This window comes from Saccopteryx leptura, chromosome 5 (genome assembly GCF_036850995.1).
Source record: "Saccopteryx leptura isolate mSacLep1 chromosome 5, mSacLep1_pri_phased_curated, whole genome shotgun sequence".
Lineage (NCBI taxonomy): Eukaryota > Metazoa > Chordata > Mammalia > Chiroptera > Emballonuridae > Saccopteryx > Saccopteryx leptura.
In genome coordinates, this window is record NC_089507.1 from 212,902,953 (window position 1) to 212,916,042 (window position 13,090).

At 41.4% G+C, this 13,090-nt stretch overlaps 1 protein-coding gene across 3 annotated transcripts in view; it reads right to left on the reverse strand.

The window, feature by feature from the left end:
- The window catches only part of ITCH (itchy E3 ubiquitin protein ligase), a 104,207-nt gene that overhangs the window by 21,688 nt on the left and 69,429 nt on the right, over positions 1 to 13,090 (reverse strand). For all 3 annotated transcript variants that reach the window (XM_066384044.1, XM_066384043.1, XM_066384042.1), the window contains 3 exons: positions 7,386 to 7,470; positions 2,964 to 3,092; positions 445 to 517 (listed from right to left, as the gene is read on the reverse strand). In XM_066384044.1, coding sequence (XP_066240141.1) covers positions 445 to 517; positions 2,964 to 3,092; positions 7,386 to 7,470 — 287 coding nt within the window. The remainder of the gene's footprint in view (positions 1 to 444; positions 518 to 2,963; positions 3,093 to 7,385; positions 7,471 to 13,090) is intronic.

Genomic DNA, 13,090 nt, shown 5'->3' on the forward strand with positions numbered 1-13,090 from the left:
CCATAATGAAATCATTAATTCCATAATTACCTATTTATACACCAGAAATACTATATCACATCTAAGAAAAATATTCAGAAATATAATCCTATATATGTATCTATCAAAGTGATACATATATGTATGTACCTATCAAATGCTAGAAGGGGCTGGTTATAATTTATATATCAGAAAATGTTTTAACTCATCTGAGGATTCCTGCAATCTTAACATAATGGATACTGGGAAGAGTAGCAATGTTTTCTTATTCAAAGGGTTTCAAATTTATTATTCTGGAGAAAGCCACAAATTATCTAACTAAGAAATGTATTATTTTGCCTTAAAAATAGAAAAGAGATTCTGATGTTGCCCATTTTATGTTTTTCTACGAGTTATTTTCACAATCACTGACTATAATATAAGCAACATAAAAGAAAGAGTACAGAAATAGAGTCTAATACAAACCTGACACCAGAACCGGAAATACTGGACTTTTGCCTTGAAGTCCCGGACATAGGCTATCTGGGGTCCATTATCTCTGAGGAGGAATGGTAACATGACATATGTAGCTGCTAGTAATATAAAATATTGAAAAGCATAATAACATCCCCCCTTATTACTCAGTAGTCAAATACAAAACACCCTAGAGTACAGCATACTCCTAATATCACTATTTAAAATTTTTTATTTCCCAGGACTATTTTTAAGTAAAAGACAGAAATAAACTTACATCTCTTTAAAGCCACTATTGTGGGATTTTCTCTTACACAGAACCAAATTTAACAGCACTAGGTAAAGCAGGTCCTGAGAATGTTGTCTATCCCCCCAAACCATTTGCTCCTCTGTCCTTGAACCAGACGCTGATATTTCCCTGGGCAGACTGCTGCCTAGGATGAAGACGGCATTTCCTCACAGGGCTGAGACTTAACTATGACAAATGAGATGGAAGTGGAAGTGTTGTACAGGACTTTGAGGAAGTCTTTCAAAGAGAGCTAAGAGAACTGGGAAAACGTTTTCTCTCTTTCCAATGTGTTCTCCCTATTTCAGCCTGCAGGATAATTATGACAGCTGAAACTGCAGCTGCCATCACCATCAGGAGGCAGCCGTGAGGACAGAGCCCACGTCTGGGCTGGCAGAATGGAAAGAAGGAAGCCCACCTGACTGACGACACCGGGGGACTACCAAGCTAGCCCTGGGTGTCCTACCACTGGATTATTAGCTTTTCCCCTGAAATACTTTTAATTTCATTTTCTAAATGTTCAATGTAGAAATACAGTTGATTCTGTATACTGACTCTGTATCAGTCAATACTGTTAAATTCACTTACTAATTCTAGTAAGTTTTCCTAGATTCCTTATGTTTTTCTATATACATAATTATCTGTGTGAACAAAAGGACAATTTTACTTTCTCCTTTCCAATCTCTACATTTTTTCTTTCTTTTACCTCACAGTACTACCAATACACCCAATAAAATGTTTTTCTTTTTTGTTTTTTACAGAGACAGAGAGTCAGAGAGAGGGATAGATAGAAACAGACAGACAGGAATGGAAAGAAATGAGAAGCATCAATCATCAGTTTTTCGTTGCAGCACCTTAGTTGTTCACTGATTGCTTTTTCATATATGCCTTGACCGTGGGGCTACAGCAGAACAAGTAACCCCTTGCTCAAGCCAGCGACCTTGGGTCCAAGCTGGTGAGCTTTGCTCAAACCAGATGAGCCCACGTTCAAGCTGGCAACCTCGAGGTCTCGAACTTGGGTCCTCCGTATCCCAGTCCGAAGCTCTATCCACTGCGCCACCGCCTGGTCAGGCTACCCAATACAATGTTGAATGGAAGTGATGACGTCGATGTCCTTGTGTTATACTTTTTGTTTTGTTTTGTTTTGTGGGAGAGACAGAGAAAGTCAGAGAGAAGGACAGATAGGGACAGATAGACGGGAAGGGAGAGAGACTGGGATGCGGAGGACCCAGGTTTGAGACTCCGAGGTCTCCAGCTTGAGCGCGGGCTCATCTGGTTTGAGCAAAGCTCACCAGCTTGGACCCAAGGTCGCTGGCTCGAGCAAGGGGTTACTCGGCCTGCTGTAGCCCCACGGTCAAGGCACATATGGGAAAGCAATGAATGAACAACTAAGGTGTCGCAATGAAAAACTGATGATTGATGCTTCTCATCTCTCTCCATTCCTGCCTGTCTGTCCCTCTTTCTGACTCTCTCTCTCTGTCTCTGTAAAAAAAAAAAAAAAAAAGATTTTATTTATTTTAGTGAGAGAGAAAGACAGAGAGAGAGAGAGAGAACGTAAGTTATTTTTCAAAAACAAGGTTAAGGGAGCTTTTAAGTTAAAAGGTAATAGAAATGAAAGAAAACAAGCATCAAAACTCAGGGGTTGATTGGTGCTGATAATTTCTAAACAGTCTCATTTAGTGCTATGTCCACATGGATGGTAACAAACAAAATGTCTGTAAGAAAATACTCAAGGCCCTGGACGGTTGGCTCAGTGGTAAGAGTGTCGGCCTAGTGTGTGGAAGTCCCGGGTTCGATTCCTGGCCGGGGCACGCAGGAGAAGCCCCCATTTGCTTCTCCACCCTTCCCCCTCTCCTTTCTCTCTCTCTCTCTTTTCCTCCCACAGCCAAGGCTCCATTGGAGCAAAGTTGGCCTGAGTGCTGAGGATGGCTCCATGGTCTCTGCCTCAGGTGCTAGAATGGCTCTGGCCTCAATGAAGCAACGCCCCAGATGGGCAGAGCATCGCCCCGTGGTGGGCATGCCGGGTGGATCCCGGTCAGGTGCATGCGGGATTCGGAAAACTACAAAAAAAAGAGAAAAAATATTCAAGAGGGTAATGGAAATACAAAATATTTAGTGAACAGTAACCTATGGACAGGCCAACTCAAGAAATAGTAACTATTGCACTTCTTGTTAATTCAGATCTTTAAATATCAAAATCTTGGAATCAGTTTTTCTTTTAATCTACAATGTTCAGGAAACTTACAGGGCAGATTTTCCAGTGCGGGGATCTATATAGGTGGTTGTTCTTCTATTGTGGTCCACAAAATACGGAATTCCATCCACTGTGAATCTCATTTCCCAGCCTTCAGGTAAGGGCTTTTCATTTAATTGACTAAAGAACATAAAAAATATACACAATGAATGTTAAAGAGTTGCTTTGTTTGCCAAATAGAGAAACTACCACACACATAAATGCAGTAGAAATCTTCTAGAAAGCCATTTACGCCAGTATCTCAGTTGTTTACTAGAGCTCTTTACCTATAACCTCTTTATCCGACAAGCATGTTAAATATGTCAACAGGTCCATCAACCACCAGTTTTGTTCCACCTACTTAACTTGTGTTCCTTCCCCATCTCCCTACAACCTGCCTAACATCCCATGGCAAGCAAGTTCTGCCAGTTCTGCCTGAGAAGTCTTAATGTTCGTCACCATCTTCAGAAGTCTTAATGTTCGTCACCATCTTCAATCCCCAGCACCATCCTTACTCGGGCTCCATTCATCTCAAACTTCCACAACAGCCACCCAACTGGTTTTTCCTGCCTCCAGTCTCAGTCGGGTCCCACACTTGTTTTTTTCATATTGCTGGTAGAGTACTAAAATAGATGTGATCAAATCAGTTCTCTCCCTAAGGTGATCTCACTGTTCACTACTACCACTGCCTGCTTCCATACTCTGCCATCAAACCCCGTCCCTGAACACTGTGGTTTCAGAGTGTTTCACAGTATCCCCATTTCCCTGTCATAACACATGATTTGTCACACCTCTCCTCCTATCCAGAAGCTCTATTATTCCTCTGTTAAGGCAACTCAAATGTTCTTTATGAAGTATTCCTATCCACTTCCCTAATACCTATCTTTAGACTTTGCTTAATCTCTAAACTTCAGTTTCTTTGTCTATAAAATGGAGATAACAATGTCTAGGTAGTAAGAATATGTGAGGACTCAATTAGACAATACAAGTAAAAAGCTTAGCACACAGTAAACCCTCAAACTGTTACTATTCCTCCTGTATTGATCATTCTCTTCAGGTCTCTCAAAGAACGTTCTCCATACTGCTAGCACAGCCCCTTTATCAAGTATTTCAGCTTGTGTTGTCTGGCATCAACTTCCCTTCTTGAAAATATTACATAAGTTTAAAAACAGGATAATAGAGCAATAATGACTTAACTTGACTTTCATTTATCATACTAAAATAATTGATGTATTAGCATAAATATTCAAAACTGCATACTCATGAACCCATGAAATTTATTTTTCCATCTTAAAATATTACACCAGAACTACTGAACACCTCCTCTGCAATTTGTATTTGTGTATTCTGCCCTATCAGCAGCCTGTCTTTTTAGCTATTTAGGTGTAGTAAGTATTTCACATTTTATTCATATTTGCCAGTTCTTTCTTCTTTATTCTATAGTTTCCATTTTTTTTTACCCGGTGGGTTTGTTGAAAGATAGAACGATGGAAACGTTCAAGTTCACAACTGAAAGGAAGAAAGAAGTCAAAGGCACTGACGCTCACTGTGGCAGACAGGAATGTCACTTTCCTCAAGTGTACTTCAGAAAAACAAAAGGCTGAGAACTATTGCACAGAACAGTATTCTGTAAACCACGTCAAGAGGTTAAGAACATTTAGCTGTGTTTATAGAATTGAACACAACGTCAGATAAAACAGACTACCAAAAATTTTTTTCAAAATAATACTTCTCATGTGTTGTAATTATATTTGCAAAACAGACTTAGTAACAAGTTGTCTTAAAAACAAAATGAGTTGAACAGGATTGGGTCATTTGTATTATATATTAAAACATGATTCTAACTTTAGCTCAAATTACAACAAGGTGACATGGTCTATTCTAGCTGTAGAGGTAGAATTTTAAAGAGGAATTAGAACTGTTACTTTTGAAATTTTTCATTCTTACTTTTTGGGAAATTAAAAATATTTACATTGAATACCATAACTCCATTAAAAAAAATGTTGTCATTTGTTGGTACCCAGAAGTAGATTTTAAATTTAAAGCATGTCTTTAGAACAGCAGTTCTTGGCCCTGGCCAGTGTCTTCCCTCCAAGCACCACCCCTTCTCTCTTCCTCTTCTGCAGCCAGTGGCCCCAGGCACTGAGGATAGCTCCATCAGAGCACGACAGCTTCAGATGCTAAAAATAGCTCAGTACTCCAGCATTGGCCCCAGATGAGGTTGCCAGGTGGATCCTGGTCATGGCTCATGCCGGAGTCTACCTTCCTATCTCCCCTCCTCTCACCTTAAAAAACAGTCAAGCAAAAACAAAACAAAACAAAACAGTAGTTCTTACAACTGAGCCATGAATGTGTTAAGTGAAGAGTTAATCATACCTAAAGACAGGTCCTCTCTGGCTTTTGCCCTGACTACCAGAAGGTAATCTCTAGGCCTCTGAATGTCCTGCCTGTCAGAGGAGTATCTCTGTTTGCTTGGAGGCTTTGAACACCAGTCAGTCAACAATGTGTTTTATGACTGAGATTTTGGGATATTTCGTATCATTTCTGACCTCTGGCAAAACTGAAAACTGAAGGTATTAGCCCATCTCTGGGAAGGGCTGGAGACTAAAGATTAGTACACATGCAGGATGCGACGGAGCCTCAATAAAAACTCTGGCTAGCACAGACTCGGGTGAGACTCCATGGTTAGCAGTACTCCATACAGTGTTCCACATCAATCCTGGGTGTCTGGAACCCTCAGCCTCTGCCCTTTGCATTTCTTCCTTCTCTTGGTTCTAATTTGTAACCTTTCATTATAGTTCTAGTTGGTCTGAAGTGAAAGTAGTCCTGAGGATATCCCAGCTTATGGTTAATGTTTGAAGTGAGGGCAGTCATGTGGGGACTGTGCTCTCTGACTGTATACTTTGCCAGATTCCTTGCAGAATGGAATCTTTCTGGCAACCTGATAAATGCTTAGTATTACACCTTGTTATAGGCTAAATGATGTGCCCCCTGCAAACTCCTATGTTGAAGTCCTAACCCTCAGGACCTCAGAATGTGACCTTATTTGGAAACAGAGTCATTGCAGATGTAATTAGTTAAAATAAAATGGTAGGCCAATAATCCACTGACTGCTGTCCTTATAAAAAGGGAAAATTTGAACACTGAGACACACAAACAGAAGGAGTGCCAATTCAAGACTGGAATTGTGCTACCATAAGCCAAGGAACCACCAGCTAAGACAGAGGCCTGGAATAGGTCCTTCTCTATTCTTCCTATTCAGAAGAAGCATAGCACTGCCAACACCCTGATCGTATAGCCTCCTCAACTATGAGAACGATGTCTTTGTTTAAGGCACAGGTACTTCCTTAAGGTAGCCCTGGCAAATGGATACACACACCAGTACAGAATGTTACACAGAAAAGCAATTATATATACATAGTTACCAAAACATTAAAAAGACAAACTTATAATAACATTTCTCTATTAACATATTAACTAGCGAGTCCTTATGATGATGTATATAAAAAATATTTATTTTATTTTATTTTTTATTTATTTATTTTTTTTCATTTTTCTGAAGCTGGAAACAGGGAGAGACAGTCAGACAGACTCCCGCATGCGCCCGACCGGGATCCACCCGGCACGCCCACCAGGGGCGACGCTCTGCCCACCAGGGGGCGATGCTCTGCCCATCCTGGGCGTCGCCATGTTGCGACCAGAGCCACTCTAGCGCCTGAGGCAGAGGCCACAGAGCCATCCCCAGCGCCCGGGCCATCCCCGCTCCAATGGAGCCCTGGCTGCGGGAGGGGAAGAGAGAGACAGAGAGGAAAGCGCGGCGGAGGGGTGGAGAAGCAAATGGGCGCTTCTCCTGTGTGCCCTGGCCGGGATTCGAACCCGGGTCCTCCGCACGCTAGGCCGACGCTCTACCGCTGAGCCAACCGGCCAGGGCTATAAAAAATATTTTGATATATCTGCAACAAATGCATAATGATATAAAAAATCTGTGATTTCTACTGGTGGCAAAGTCCCAGGAACTGCTGATTCTACTGTGGTTGTACCTTACAATCACAATGGGAGAGAACACTCAATTTCAGGTAAAGGTTAATGCAACTGAATGGTTCATTTTTTTTCTAAGTCACATACTCCCTGAATTTTATCCAGTGGATCCCAGGCTGCAAAATCCTGCTTCAGCATTACACACCTGGTCTTACTAATAATAAATAGTATTTCTGAATACTGCACATTCATTCGGGGTTTTTTCCCCTAAACTCTCAAGAAACCCACATCCATTATATGAAATAGTATAAATTTTTCTCTTTATAAGGTATGGGGGTGATTAATGTTTAAGGCCTTTGAAGAAAGAATATGGAACTGATCTTTTTCATAACTGAATCAGAAATAGGGTACAATCTTTAAGAGGTTATCAATAAACTAGTAACGGGAAGTCCTTACCCTTGACTTCTGGGGTCTTCCCATTGTGTGATACGAGTGTTGTGGTTGACAAAATATACTCTACCGTTGTTGTCCGTTCTCTTCTCTTAAAAAAAAAACCCAAAGCATTAGAGTTGGCATAATCTTTTTCCTTTAACTAAAATAATGCATTGAATTTGCCCATTTCTCATTGTACTGTTGATTTTATACTTTTTAAATCACAACTTTAATAGGTTTAATTTATTCTTTCACTACTAAATCCACATACTTATGAAGGTTATTAAAATACGATCATATCCTAGAAGCTAAACAAGACTTAATTCACAGTGTTCTGCCACAGAATCTTTCTGGCTCAATCCAACAGCAGCACGATTAACTAACTGTTTTAACTTTTTTTCTTTTCTTTTTTTTTTTTTCATTTTTCCGAAGCTGGAAACGGGGAGGCAGTCAGACAGACTTCCGTATGTGCTCGACCGGGATCCACCCAGCATGCCCACCAGGGGGCGATGCTCTGCCCCTCTGGGGCGTCACTCTGTTGCATCCAGAGCCATTCTAGCGCCTAAGGCAGAGGCCACAGAGCCATCCCCAGGGGCCCGGGCAATCTGCTCTAATGGAGCCTCGGCTGCGGGAGGGGAAGAGAGAGACAGAGAGGAAGGAGAGGGGGAGGGATGGAGAAGCAGATGGGCACTTCTCCTATGTGCCCTGGCCGGAATAGAACCCGGGACTCCTGCATGCCAGGCCGATGCTCTATCGCTGAGCCAACTGGCCAGGGCTGTTTTAACTTTTCATATATGACCTCATTTATCCTTAACAGTCCCATGTATAGGTGGCTTTAGTTTACTATGAAGACAAAGAAACTCAGAAAGGTTAAGTGATCTGCCCCAAATCTCAGAATTATTTTATTAATTGATTGGTTGATTGACTGATTTTTAGATAAAGGGTAGGAGGGGGAGGAGCTAGAAGCATCAACTCCCATATGTGCCTTAACCAGGCAAGCCCAGGGTTTTGAACCAGCGACCTCAGCATTCCAGGTCAATGCTTTATCCACTGTACCACTACAGGTCAGGCCTGTGAATCTCAGAATTAAGTGGCTGTGACAGAATGGAAATTCAGGCCTCCATTCAGGGATTTTTCTCATACCACACCATCTCATTTCTTAAAATATAATGGAGATAATATAACTTAATTGTTTGCTGTATACTTGGCATTTCTTAACTAGGGAAGACATTGTTTTCCAAAATATGCCCTGTTCCTTAATATACCCACCCGAATCCTAAATATCTATAGCAGCGGTTCTCAACCTGTGGGTCGCGACCCACAGGTTGAGAACCGCTGATCTATGGTAACTTTCTGCACAGGGGCTGGACGGCAGGGCTCAGTTCTTTAATTGACTGTGTCTGACGCTGCTGCTTGTCCTCCTCACCCCCCACCTTCCTTTAGGATTCTCCTTGTTTTCTTGTTCGCTTTCTAAAATACCCCTACACTTCCCGAACTTTCTCATTAAGTCAAGAATACATGTGGATGTCAATTCTGCCCTCATAATTAAATAGTTTTGAAATTTTAATATTAATATTGTTCTGCTGTTGCTCCATTACCAATTAATTTTTCTTTTTTTTTTTTTTTAAATATTTTATTTATTGATTTTTTTAGAGAGAGAGGAGAGAGAGAGAGAGAGAGAGAGAGAAGGGGGAGGAGCAGGAAGCATCAACTCCCATATGTGCCTTGACCAGGCAAGCCCAAGGTTTCGAACCGGCAACCTCAGTGTTCCAGGTCGACGCTTTCTCCCACTGCGCCACCACAGGTCAGGCCACCAATTAATTTTTCAAAAGATGTCTTTTCCTATATCTAAATTGTTAAAATTTGGCTAAGATGTCTCAAAATAAATAAAGTATTACAAAATACAGAATGCATTCCCAACTTTTTATAAAGCAGTTTCTAAAAATTAGCAATTTTCAAACAAAATTGTAAAAATTCCAAGCTGATAAAGCCAATTTTTACTTCCTGTGGTTTGAAAAGTTCTACCTATTTATCATATAAACTTTATTTACATCCTTTGGATTTTTCTTTAAGCAAGATATTGCTGGATGAGTCTTAGGCCAAGTTAAATAGCCTTATCAAGTTATACAGCCAATTTTTAACCCTATCTCCAGCACTAATTCCCTGATTTCAAGTAGCAGTAAAGATTTGGGGGGTTAGAAGGGATAAATCTGTGAGCACCATGAACCTACTCCTGACATGCCAGCTACTGTCTACATAAGCTTAGACTAAAATGGAAACAGAACTCCAGGTGAGGATGATATACAGAAAAATGGGACTCTGCATCTTGTGACACATTGAATCTTAACACTGGCTTCACTGTTCATGGCATCTTGAGTGTGGAAACATGTAACCAGTTAAGTTTGATTCTGAGGCAAAAAGAAGCACCCATAGGGCTACAAGCTGGCTGCATGATACCAAGTAAGTTCATGTTCTTCACAATCATATTAAATTTAAATTTTAAAATATATTTGCAAAATCTATAAATTTTTTGATTCTAAAGAATTCTGCAGAGTAATTTTTATTATGTAAAAATAATACCCTAAGTATATAACTAAGCATATATTCATCCTTTATCTTCAGACTTCAGGGCCAGAGATTTTCTCTTCAAAAGTTGACATGAGGAAAGATAAAGTTAATAGAAAACTTATTTTCTGTTATCCTCTGAGTATATACTGCTGATATCAACATTTCTTAGAAGAGGCTGTGAAAAACAAAATTTCAAAAGTGGATGCACTTGCAAATTGAAGGCTCGTCTGCTCAATGAGAGGAAGAACTGTGGATTTAGAACTAATTGTTGAAAAATCAGGTGATAAACTATACTGAAATGACTGACCATCAAAACTGAATGCACATGACAGCACTTCCTGGCTCGAGTAAAACAGTACAAAGCGGGAGCTTCTTGTTGTTTTGTGTTTTCTTTCAGAGCAACTCTGAAAATGAGGAAATATCTTTACACTTGCAAGGTAAAACCAGCTAGACAAAGCCCTATAAGACTACCTTTTTTTTTTTCTTTAGAGAGGCAGGGAGAGAGACAGAGAGTCAGGACCATCGAGTTATTCCTGTAGGTGCCCTGACTGGGGATTGAACCGGCAACCTCTGCACTTTGGGACAATGCAGATTACATTTTTATTTTTATCTTTTTCCCTTATCATTTTTTATGTTTTTTCGCTTCTTTTTCCAAATGAGAGAAGGGGAGATAGAGAAACAGACTACTGTATGTGCCCCTACCAGGATCCACCCAGCAACCCCCATCTGGAGCCAATGCTCTGCTCACTGGGGCCATGCTTGCAACCTAGCTATTTTTGGCGCCTGAGGCAGTGGCTCCACAGAGCCATCCTCAGCGCCAGGCCAATGTGTAGTCGAATTGAGCCATGGCTGCAGTAGGGGGGGAGACGTGGGGAAGGAGAGAAGGTTAGGGGGACAGGTGAAGAAGCAGATTATTGCTTCTCTTTTGTGTCCTGACCAGAAATCAAACCTGGAACATCCACAGGCCGGATCAACGCTCTATCACTGAGCCAAACAGCCAGGGCCATTAGACTACATTTTTAAACCAAAAATATTCTTTGTTATCCAGCCTCCATAATTTGCAAGTGTTTAAAAATTCTTCACTTCAAGGCAGCTATGTCTGGTCTTAGCATATAAGAATCTGAAAGGGTGAAGAAATTGGATTTAAAGATATACGGTGTCACAAAAATAATGCTGTCAATTCTGTAACGTAAACACAGAATATGAACTGGGATTTTATTTCCTGGTTCAATCCTGAGGGTTTGTCAGGTGGCTCTCATCTGTCACAGTACCAGTGTTGTCACTGGTTCCACAAATCAGGCACATGCCCAAAGGCAGAGAGTCATAAGCAGTGCTCAGTCTGAATAAAAGGGTGATCATGCCCTCATTTAGAAAGGGCACCTAAAAATAAGCAGAATGTATGTACAATGAGCAAAGTAATGTTCTTACAACAGGATATGCTGGGACTGCGTCTAGAGAAAGTATTTTTAGGGAGATGTTTGTTAAAATAAAATGAGAAAGATCCTGATGATGAGGATAATGGTAAATACAGAAGGCAATGACCCGCTTGCAGGAATAGCTTTTTAAATAACGGCAACAAGGCCCTGGCTGGTTGGCTCAGTGGTAGAACATCGGCCTGGCGTGCAGGAGTCCCGGGTTCAATTCCCAGCCAGGGCACCCAGGAGAAGCGCCCATCTGCTTCTCCACCCCTCCCCCTCTCCTTCTTCTCTGTCTCTCTTCCCCTCCCGCAGCCGGGGCTCCACAAGAGCAAAGTTTGCCCGGGCGATGAGGATGGCTCTGTAGCCTCTGCCTCAGGCGCTAGAATGGCTCTGATTGTGGCAGAGCGATGCCCCAAGATAGGCAGAGCATCGCCCCCTGGTGGGCATGCCAGGTGGATCCCGGTCGGGCGCATGCAGGAGTCTGTCTGACTGCCTCCCCGTTTCTGGCTTCGGAAAAATACAATAAATAAATAAATAAATAAACAAACAAACAAATAAATAAATAAAATAAAGGCAACAATGCTGCAATTCATGCGTCTATGAGCAAGAGGCCATTTTTCTCACAGCTGCTCTGGGGGTAAAATGGTCTGTGTTTCTAACAAAAGTTAATTGGATCATAATTTTTTCTGCAATAAAAACAAAAGGACAAATACATGACCCTCACATATTTCCTTTCAGTGCATCAATTTCTCATGTAATACTACATAGACAACCCAAGAAATAAAGGTGAGAACTCATTTCATGTCTGGAAATGCAATCTGACAGGTCTGGTTCCATATGCTTCAAAAGGGCAATATCCCCTCTGCTTTTTTTTTTTTTTTAAATTTTATTAAGGGAGAGGCAGGGAGGCAGATAGACACCCACATGTGCCACAACTGGGATCAACACTGAAAGCCCCCTACCAGATGTTCTGCTCATCTGGGGCTGCTGCTCCGTTACTCAGCAACCAAGCTATTTTAGCACCTGGGACGAGGCCATGGTGCTATCCTCGGCACCCAGGGCCAACTTGCTTGAATGAGCCATGGCTGTGGAAGGCGGGAGAGGAGAAGAGATGGACAGAGGGAGGGGGGAGGGAGAGGGAGAGAGGAGGGGAGAGAGAGAGAGAGAGAGAGAGAAAAGGAAAAAGAGAAAGAAAGAAGGGGGAGGGGTGGAGAAGCAGATGGTCGCTTCTCTGGTATGCCCTGACCGGGAATCGAACCTGGGACTTCCACATACCAGGCCGATGCTCTACCACTGAATCAACCAGCCAGGGCAACATCCCCTCTTTAAAAGTAACTTTGTATCAACCAGACACTGTCCAACAGAGACAAGAGACTCCTTAACAAACTGTCAGGCTTTGGGGAAGATAGAAATTTACAACTTTCATAGACCCTCCCTTTGTTTCAAGCTAGTAAAAATAATAGTATTATATTTTTTGATTCACAGGAGTATTAAGGCTAAATAAACTCTTATGAGCAATGAGGTTTCTTAAACTGGGTGTATAATTATACACCCAGTATCATTTATTGCCCAGATTCATGTGACCCTGACATCAATTGTTTCCCTCCATTCCTCAGTAAAATAATGCTAAAACAATCTGTCTTGGGGACCAATGCTTCCCAATAAAGACTATTAAGAATAACACTTTTTTTTATCATTATTTTTTTTAGATTTTTATTTATTCATTTTAGAGAGAGGAGACAG